This window comes from Salvia hispanica, chromosome 2, assembly GCF_023119035.1.
Source record: "Salvia hispanica cultivar TCC Black 2014 chromosome 2, UniMelb_Shisp_WGS_1.0, whole genome shotgun sequence".
In the NCBI taxonomy this organism is placed as follows: Eukaryota; Viridiplantae; Streptophyta; class Magnoliopsida; order Lamiales; family Lamiaceae; genus Salvia; species Salvia hispanica.
This window is the reverse complement of record NC_062966.1, coordinates 18,694,902-18,705,354: the sequence shown is the minus strand read 5'-3', so window position 1 is coordinate 18,705,354 and position 10,453 is coordinate 18,694,902. Positions and strand designations below refer to the sequence as shown.

Sequence of the window (10,453 nt, the reverse complement as noted above, 5' to 3'; positions counted from 1 at the left end):
GGTTTGCTCTACCTAATCTCCCTATTCAATCAGAGCAAATGTCATAATCACTTCTAATATAATCACATAATCCCACATTTATGCAATAAGGATGACGTAATTCTATTCACTTTCACCTTCATTTACACCACTTATTATTTTTACACCACAATTCCAATAATTTTCAATATCTATACCTCTTTCTAAATTTCAAACAATTTTCTCTTATAAATCATTTCATTTATATTGATTCATACAACGCTAAAACATTTTTTAGCGAAGATAATTCAGTGGATTAGTTGTTATTTGGACTTTTGGAGGAAACAAATGTGGTCTATTAAGATTGAGGACGTACATGTTCTAGGAACAAGATTTAGGGCCGCCTTTATTTCATTTCGGGTGACTATCCGTGATGCACAACGGGTATATTTTGCCGTTGCTTATGTAGGCACAGATTTATTCATACGCATATCCTATACGCTAGCGACTAGCAAAAAGTTCTTCCAGCAGCGTACACACAATATTATTTTTAAAACTTCGGAGATGTACATCGATTATGTGACAACTCACAACTGGTAGAACATCTAAAATTCTCAACGATTATCTGCATGTGCCGAAGTGGCAAGGGGAGAATACTAAGACGTTCTACCATGGCATTCTAGATGTTTTTGACACCGAATACTTGAAGTTTTTGACAACTCTCGATTGAGAACAACTACTACGCATGCATGAGGCATGAAATGACATTCCCAACATGTTCATCGACATCAAATGCATGTACTAGGGGTGGAAAAATTGTCTGAAAACATGGTGGTATACATATATAGCATGCAACATGGGTCCCATCCAACCATCGTGCTAGTAGCAGTCGCAAAGTATCGACTCTTGATTGAACATGCATTATTAAATTTGGTGTCGGCAGTTCCAGCAACATAATCAACGTCCACGGCCACTTCAACATCCCATGGTCGATGAACCGTCACTACAAAATTGTCTATTATCTTTCCTCGATATGAGTGTATTTATTGACAATATTTTTTAATTTTAAGGTTATTTTACCAAATATTACTACTATTAGATCTAATCTATAACTAAAGACATGTGCACAATAACAACAAAAATGAACGTATAACGCGTCTCATATGTACTAATACTTAACATATTTGGACAAATTGACTCTTCAAGATACACATAAACCTTCACCAGAAAATTTCAAAGTTCTACCCCACCGTGATGTCTATCTCAAATGTACAAATTATCTTTATTAATAGTTTATTCCATGCTTGTCACTCTTAATTACTAATTAATGTAATGCAACAATATATCTCATATTCTTTTTTAGGTGAGTGGTGCACTCTGTTCTTAATTGAACGATTTGTTACAATAATCATGATTTGTTTATAGAATAATCGATATAACTGGCAATTAAGTAGTAGGAGTTTTTTTTTTTCCAGAAAACAAATTAAGGTAGTTAGAGTGAATAGTAAGTTTTGATTGTTAAAACAAAAAGTGGAAAGAAAAGAACAATTCATTCTCGTAATTGAATCATCAAAGAGCTAAAATTCTGCCCATTTTTTTGATTCTCCATAGATGCAAAGTCATCACTGCAACTCCTCTTCATCAAAGTGGTTTTTGAAATCAGTTTAATTCATGCAACTAAAGCGATTGATGGGTATATCTCAACAATTTTAGTTCATTCCATGCTCAAGATATTTCCTGTCACAATTTATAATCTTGTTTCTCTCTCTCAATTTCTTCAATCAGTCTCGCACACAAAAAACACCACTACACACACACACACCCCTCAACCACCGTTTCCTTGTATGGCTAAAACTCTCAATAATTGTTTACCAATATCTTACTACTTCCTATTGCATGTCCTTTTCCATCCACAAATTTTTGAAAAATCTGTGTGCTTTTTTTTAGTATTATCAAGACCTTGAATTTTCTCCATGGTTATTATGTTTCTTGCTGCTTATGGGTTGAAACTCGAAACCGTTAATTGAGCTTCCCGAAAGCTGATAGCGACACATGGGATTGGGATTGAGGTTGAGATTGGGGTTGAGTTTTGGGCATAAAGATTTAATCTTTGAGGGGAAGTTGCTGTATTTGAGATGGAGTCACATCTGGGATTGGGTGACGAGTCATTTGACTTGAGATACTCTGTGTGGGCGAGGGAAGTTCTGAATGAACTCCCTGATTGTTTTACTATAACCGATCCTTGTGTTCCTGGGCACCCTATTGTGTTTGCTTCAAATGGATTCTTGAAAATGGTTGGTTACTCTAGAGAGGAGGTGGTTGGGAGGAATGGGAGGATGTTCCAGGGCCCGGAGACAGATAGGGGGTCGGTTATGGCGATTCGCGAGGCAATTAGGGAAGAGAGGGGTGTGCAGATCAGTTTGTTGAATTATAGGAAGGATGGGACCCCCTTTTGGATGTTGTTCCACATGTGTCCTGTTTTCAGTAAGGAGGATGATAGGGTGGTTAATTTTGTGGGGGTTCAGGTGCCTCTCTCGAGGAGGCCTAGGTTGTCTGGACTCCGCCTCAGGAGTGAGTGTGAAGATGGGGGCGGGGTTCGTGAGACTGTTTTCAGGTGTTGTAGGAGGGAAGTTTGTTCGGATTCAATCTTGGAACAGGGACGTGCATCCTCTGTGGAGTCGGTTTCAAGCCTTGATGATCAAGGTTAGTTCTGTCTGATTGGAGAGTCTTTGTTAAGATGGTATATGAGTAATGCTGAAATGGCTGCTATTTGAGTTAAAATCTAATGTTAATGCTGAATTGATTGCTATTTGAGTTGGGAACTAATGTTTGATGCCACATAGATTGTTATTTTGCTCATTTGTATCTACAATTCATATAATTGAGATGATTGCTAATTTCAATTCAATTATGTGTCAACATTATCATGGCTTTGCTGGTTGAGTGTTTTGTTTTGTTTTTTTTATGTATATATACTGAACTTAGTTTGTTGTTGTGATCAAGCTGAATTATCTCATACGTGCCCTTTATGACTAGACTATGCAATGTAAGTATGTAACAAATAAACAAAACCCGGTGCTGACACAATGCAACTTATTCAAATATTGCAGAAGATGAGATGAATGAGCCTTGTGAAGCAAATGAGTGGGAGAAAACAAAGGCAAATGCTGCAATTAACAATATCTTGTCTGTTCTGATAAACTACAGCGAGTTTACAGGCAAATTCGTCGCCAGAATAAGATGTTGTCCAACTGGAAATGCACAGCTTGTTTCCTCCTTAAGTATATCTCTCGGTAGAATCAAACAAAGCTTTGTATTGTGAGTTCGTTCAAATCCTGTCTTCATATAAATAATCTTTCGGATACGTCGTTTTGCTGACTACCATTTCTTGGTGACATGCTACATTACAGAACGAATGCGCTCTTACCTGACATGCCTATAGTGTATGCGAGTGACGCTTTCATGAAACTGACTGGTATGTAATTTAGCCGATCATCTAATCAATTGAGGAGTCTTCTAAGTTCTGAATAAATATATGCTCAATCTGATCAAATATGAACCTCCCTCCTTTCTGGGACAGGCTATGCTAGGCCTGAAGTACTGGGGCGAAATTGCCGGTTCTTGAGTGGGACTCAAACAGACCCCAGTACACAGTTTGAGGTAAAGAAGCATTTTCTATAATTTGTTTTTGATCATAAACATTTAACTCCCAGAGAAGTACTGGCTCTGCTCATACTGGTGATTAGTTAAGTATCATTTTTAAAAATTTGTTTACCGAAGCTCCAGCCATGCCATAAGTTAGAAGATGTAATTTCTGCTTTTAAATTTGCAGATAAAGGAATGCATTCGAAACGAGCAACCTTGTACAGTACGTATCCTAAATTACAGGTTGATGACTCGCGTCGCATCTCACATAACAGATTACTTATTCGAAAAGTCTTAGACATATGACCTTACTTCTTAATTGCTGCTTGCAGAAAAGATAGGACATCTTTTTGGAATTTTCTTCACATTTCTCCAGTACGGAATGCATCGGGAAAGGTAATTTTATTTGTGTGTCAATTAAAATAGTTCTTATCACTGTCCAACCATAAATACAACTTTTCTATCTGTAATTTTGCATTAAATCTATTTCTGCAACCATAAATTTCATCATTTAACTTAAAAAAGATGCTTTTGTGCATAAGTTTTGTTGATCCGCATTCTAATAAAGCATTTCTTCCCATTAAAGTACCTTCACACGGTGCTCTTCATCATGTATTCGTAGAAATTAATTTGACCAATGCACAATCAAATGGTAAGAGTTTATATAAACAAATTCAGAGCTCAGACATAGTTCATCTAATTTAACGGGACAAGGTATCTGAACGGCCTACTTGTCGCGTCTCCTGTCAATACTTGGTCTTTCTCCACTATATGATCTTTATTAAGAGGGCCAGTCTCCATTTTTAGTTGAGTTTCTCGGTCACAAGTTGTCTCAGCCTTACAAGAATTAAATGCAAGGCACATGAGTGAATCTTCATTTCACCTCCCACACACCATTCACGTGGGCGATTGTTTAACCCCTATAGGTGATCCGTGTCTTTCTTACATAACTGGAACTGACCACCAACACTTCGACTGTGACATTTCGACTGAGAACTTTTTCATCTTTCCTAGAATGTGTTTTTGCCTTAAGATAATGTTAAATAGTAGTAGTAGTACACATTTCTTTCTTGATAACTTCAGCTTGGTCGATTTGTTGGTCTTGGAACGTGCAGGTAGCATTCTTTGTCGGAATCCAGATAGACGACCATTGCAATAATGATGCTAGACACGGGTTAAGCCCGGAGATGAGACAACTCAGTGTCGTGGGCGCCGTCAAAGTTGCTGTGAGGGGGTTGTCAATGGGCGCCAGTACGTCATAGTAGGAGAAGAACCATCTTATATCAACTGCAGCAACAGGATTTTTCTTTTCATTTGTTGTTTAACCTTGACAATATTGGATTAGTCATATGCGATCACTTAAATGTGATTTTATCTTTGTTTTTTTATGATATATACTACTCCCTATATTGAGAATTATTGTGGTTAATATGCTGTCTCTGTCCCAAACCTATTTTAGCTCTCACCGATTTAACCCATTATATTGTATTAGGCTATTAGCTAAGATATGTAGCGTGTTTAATTATTTTGGGTTTGTTAATGGAATAATGAGATTCAGAATAACTTCTGAAACGAACTAATTATATAAGTATGTTAATGGTGGTTGCTGAATTGGTCCTAAACCCTTAATGATGGAAGAATGAATGTTAATCGAAACATGCCAGTTTGCACAACCGATGATGATAAATTCTGATCGAGTTTGACTAAATATGGTAAAAAAAAATGGCTGGTGGTGATTTCACCAAGTTATAAGTAAGAAAGAGAAACAAATTCTATGTACAAAATTTAATACACTTGGACTTCTAAAGTTCAATGCAGTTATAAATAAAATACCACAATAAGTTAGTACTTATCACAGACGGACAGTTGACTAGTAGTCTTCCGGTTATAATGAAATAACGGAGAGCATTGTGGAGCCAAGATGATTTAATGTTGGTTTCAGTGATTAGGTTAGCTAAGATAGTAATAGTACAAATGTACATCAAATCATTCCACAACATACTCCCTCTGTCCGTAAATAGGAGTGCCGTTTTTCCATTTTAGTCCGTCCACAAATAAGAGTTCCGGTTGACTTTTATCATAAATGGTAATAGGATCTCACATTCCATTAACTCATTACACTCACATTTCATTTAAAACTAATATATATATAAGTGGAACCCTTATTCCACTAACTTTTGTTCACCCACTTTTCATAACATTTCTTAAAACCCGGGCCGCCCATAAATGGGACTCCTAATGGCGGACGGAGGGAGTATTTTTTTGCACTAGGTGTATTAACACATTACACCTATTCACATTGTCACGCAACGTGACCAAAGTTAGTGTAGGGATCAGACCACTCGGGATTCGCTAATTACCGGGACAACTTTATTACAATTGTTCTGAGATGGCTAATCTCAGAGTTACAAGCCAAGATACAAAGTATACAATCGAACTATACAACCTACTGATGCTACAAGATACAAAGGAACCCTAGCACTAAACTGAACCCTTGACCAGTTCAGATTCCATAGCTATATTCTTGGATCTTGACCTGCACACTAAGTAGATTGATTAGTATAGTAAGAACTCAGATCCTAAAGGATCTGAAACAAGAACAATCTGAAAACACAAGTAATAAACCGAGGGACTTTGGCTCAGGTTGCACACGCAACTTCACAAGGGCCAGAGACCTCCACCGTCTGCACCGCGAGTCACAAGGGAGCACCGTGAGACTGAACAACCCCCAAACCCTAGGGATTAACCGATTACTACTTCACAGAAGCGATTCACCACAAAAATCACAAGGACTCGTCTCAATCACCAAGAACACTGCCAGAACATCACCAATTGTCCCTCACACAGAAAGATCTTCTCAAAACTTCACCGAATGCAAAAGATCAGAACTCAACCGTTCGATCGCCAACAGATCCACCACATCAACACAATGTTGAAAGGATCTCACTCTTCCTCACACAACAAGAGAAGGAATGATCGGAGAAGATGACCGGAGAAGAGAGGGAGAGAGAGAGCAATCGCTAGAGAGAAGGCAGAGATAAGAGAGAGAGTGTAGAGCAGAATGAATGAGGCGGATTTGGGAGAGATAGAGTTTAACCACTCACAACAAACACACCCTAGATCCAACGACCAGCATTCAAGATCCGGGTGACAATGCCACGTGGCAGCCATCGGTTAATCCCAGGTAAGTTTTGGGCCACAACACATTGGGCCACAAATAATAGAATCTGGGCTTCGAATTAATTAAGCCCACAATTAATTCCTCCAGCCCAATTCACAATTGGGTAAACAGTGGAGAGCCCTGGTCCACGTGTGTCTTCATCACAGCCTACAAGGTAAATCCAAGACACCAAAGAACAGGGTACATTAGTTAAGGAAATACCAGGTTGCCTCAAAGGCACCAAAGGACCAAGGTCCATTAGCCAAAGAGGTCTTTTGACCCACATACACTAGGGAATAAGATCCTCAAGTCTGGGTCATATCAACCGAGGGACATGCAATGCTAACCACAATCAAAGTACAACTTTTTGATGCAGGAAAGTAATTTTTCAACAGATAGACACTTAGTGCCCATATCTGCTGGGTTTTGATCAGTGTAAATTTTATGCAATGCAATCTCACCTTTTTCAACAACATCTCTAATAAAATGAAACCTAACATCGATATGTTTGGCTCTATCATGAAAGACAAGGTTTTTGCACAACTGAATAGCAGATTGACTGTCAGAATAAACAACAGGCAAAGACTTAATAAATTTCAGTTCAGAGAGCACTCCCTTGAGCCAAATGGCTTCTTTCATGGCTTCTGTTATAGCAATGTATTCAGACTCAGTTGTTGATAGAACCACAATGTGTTGGAGTTGAGACTTCCAGCTGATACAAGATCTGCACACAGTAAAAGCATAGGAAGTAGTGGACTTTCTCTTGTCCCTATCATTAGCATAGTTAGAATCCACATAGCCACACAACTCAACACCATCATCACACTTTGAGTAACACAGACCATACTTAGAAGTATGTTTCAAGTATCTCAACAACCATTTCAAGGCTTCTCAATGCACAGGGCCCGCATTTGACATATATCTACTAAGCACAGAGACAACATAAGCAATATCAGGTCTGGTACTGACCATTTAGTACATCACAGAGCCAATAGCATTTGCATAGGGAATCTTTTTCATGGCAGTAATATCATCATCAGACTTAGGAAAAAGATCTTTACTCAGTAAAATATGTGCAGCTAATGGAACAGAAGCAGTTTTAGCAGCAGCCATATTAAACTTTTGAAGAATCTTATGCACATAAGACTCTTGGTGAAGCACCAGGATAGACTTCTTTCTATCCCTGAAAATATTTATCCCCAATATTTTCTGAGCATCACTAAGGTCCTTCATGTCAAAGTTCTCACACAGAGCAGTTTGCACAAACTTAATAGACTTTAAACATGGTCCCATAATCAGCATATCATCCATACAAAGCAACAGAAATACATGAACACTACCAAGGTTTTTAACATATAAGCATGCATCAAAGGTGCTCCTAACAAAGCCTAGCTTCTGCATACAAGTGTTAAATTTGATGTTCTACTGTCTAGAAGACTACTTCAACCCATATAAAGCCTTTTTCAACAAGCAAACATGATTGGGAAACTTAGGGTCAACAAAACCTTCTGGTTGTTTCATATAAATGGGTTTATCAAGATCACCATGAAGGAAAGCAGTTTTAACATCCATCTGTTTCATTTCCCAATTAAAGTGAGCACACAAAGATAACATTGACTGTGGTAAATTTTACAACAGGGGCAAAAATCTCAGTGTAGTCTACCCCCTCTTGTTGAGTAAACCCTTTGGCCACTAACCTGGCCTTGTACCTAATACCATCTATTTCATTTTTATGCTTATAAAGCCACCTGCAATCAACCACAGAGGCACCAACATGTAAAGGCACAAGAATCCAAGTATGGTTTATCAACAAGGAATGCATTTCATCTTTCATAGCCTTAAGCCACAAGTTCCAGGCCTTAGACTTCTGAGCCTGCTTATAGGTCTGGGGTTCATCCCCATCAGATTCAAAAACATTGAAAGCAAGAGCAAGCAAGTTCACCAAACCAGTATACCTATCAGGGGGTTATGAGGCCTTCTTACCTTATCCCTAGATAACATATAATCATGCAAGTTTGGCTCATCAACAACAACACTATCTTGGACAACAGTTGAATCAGGGGGTGCATCAATATGATCTACATCCACTGGGTCCTCAGCATGGTCACCATTAGGTCCAAGAGTTGGATCAGTGATCCAAACCTTCTCCACCTCACTTGAGGCACCAGTAGGAATCTCCACATCACTTTGAATGTGGGTAGGAGACTCACTGGATAAAGCAGACTCCCCAGAGGGTTTAAGGCAAGGGAATTCAGTTTCATTAAAGACAACATCCCTGCTAATTATAACCCTGAACCCTGGTTCATCCCTCAGCCATACCCTATACCATTTAACACCATCAGGGTATCCCAGAAAAACACCTTTCCTAGACCTAGGATCAAGTTTATCAACCTTCTGATGAGTAAAGGCAGAGCAACCAAAGACTCTTAGATGAGAAAAATCAATTCTTTTACCAGAAAACACAGACTCAGGACATTTTCCTTTCAAAGGTACAGACGGTGATCTTTTCACCAAATAGCAAGCAGTAAGAAGAGCTTCTCCCAAAAACTTTTTAGAAAGACCACTTTTAGAAAGAAGGCACCTGACCTTTTCAAGCAGTGTCTTATTCATCCTTTCAGCTACTCCATTTTGCTGAGGGGTATAAGGAACAGTTTTGTGCCTCTTAATACCATAAGAGACACAAAGACTATCCATCTGAGCATTACAGAACTCCAACCCATTGTCTGTTCTGATAGCCTCGATGGATTTTCCAGTTTGGTTTTCAATCAAGCATTTCCAATTTTTAAAAGTGTCAAAAACATCAGACTTTTGCTTTAAAAGAAAACACCAGACCTTTCTAGAAAAGACATCTATCACAGATAAAAAATAGACAGACCTTGAATGGGTAGTCACAGAAGCTGGTCCCCACACATCCATGTGTAGGTACTCAAGAACTCCTGATACATTCAGTAGCAAGAGAGGGAAAAGACACTCTATGCTGCTTACCTAACACACATGTATCACAGAAAGGAAGATCATTTTGAAAATCTTTTGAGGAGAGAAGTTGATCCTTTTTCAAAATTTTCAAACCCTTATCACTCATGTGTCCAAGCCTATTGTGCCATAATAAAGTCTTAGAATCATTTATCACATTTGTAGAACTGTTCTTATCACATAGGGACTGAGCAGAACAACATACAAGTTATACTTTTTGAAAGCTTTGAAAACACATAAAGACCCCTTAAAGATTTTCATAACCCCCTGCCCCCATTTTCCCTCAAAACCATCTTTTTCAAGAGAGGTACATGAAAGCAGGTTATAGCAAAGATCAGGAACATACTTCACATTTTCCCACTTCAAGGTAAAACCATTTTCAAATTTCAAACACACAGTCCCAACCCCAAGAATTGACACTTTTTATCATTTGACATGGAGACAAATGAGTCAGAAACAGGTTTGAAATCAGAGTATAAACTTTTGAAAAGAGAAATGTGAAATATACATCCAGAATCAATCAACCAGTCAGTTTGGGAAAAAGATCAAGCAGAGGCAGAATTCACAGAGAACATATCATGATTCATAAAACAAACTCCTTCAGAATCATCATTCTTAGCAAGATTGGCAAGAGCATCCCCATTGTCATTATAAGACTTTGCCTTTTTAGGCTTAGTACATTCTCTCTTATAATGGCCAAGTTCACCATAAAGCACT

At 38.3% G+C, this 10,453-nt stretch overlaps 1 protein-coding gene across 3 annotated transcripts; it reads left to right on the top strand.

Moving 5' to 3' along the window:
• The first annotated feature begins 1,509 nt into the window (after positions 1 to 1,509).
• On the top strand, positions 1,510 to 5,032 carry LOC125206038 (protein TWIN LOV 1-like). 3 transcript variants are annotated; one of them, XR_007173891.1, is made up of 7 exons: positions 1,511 to 2,661; positions 3,069 to 3,276; positions 3,369 to 3,433; positions 3,539 to 3,618; positions 3,791 to 3,826; positions 3,936 to 3,999; positions 4,719 to 4,803. XR_007173891.1 is itself a non-coding variant. In XM_048105313.1 (7 exons), exons 1-7 carry the CDS (start codon positions 2,094 to 2,096, stop codon positions 4,863 to 4,865), a joined length of 1,188 nt encoding a protein of 395 aa, XP_047961270.1. In that variant the 5' UTR covers positions 1,516 to 2,093; the 3' UTR covers positions 4,866 to 5,032. The 3 variants fall into 3 exon arrangements, 1 of the variants encoding a protein (XP_047961270.1); XM_048105313.1 differs by having other exon boundaries at positions 1,516 to 2,661; positions 3,791 to 3,846; positions 4,719 to 5,032; XR_007173892.1 differs by lacking the exons at positions 3,936 to 3,999; positions 4,719 to 4,803 and having other exon boundaries at positions 1,510 to 2,661; positions 3,539 to 3,703; positions 3,791 to 3,846.
• Positions 5,033 to 10,453: the final 5,421 nt, after the last annotated feature.

Coding starts and splice junctions, on each gene's coding strand:
- LOC125206038 (XM_048105313.1), top strand. CDS start 2,094: ATGGAGTCACATCTGGGATTGGGTGACGAGTCATTTGACTTGAGATAC. Junction 3,619..3,790: donor ACCCCAGTACACAGTTTGAG/GTAAAGAAGCAT, acceptor TTAAATTTGCAG/ATAAAGGAATGCATTCGAAA. Junction 4,000..4,718: donor TACGGAATGCATCGGGAAAG/GTAATTTTATTT, acceptor TGGAACGTGCAG/GTAGCATTCTTTGTCGGAAT.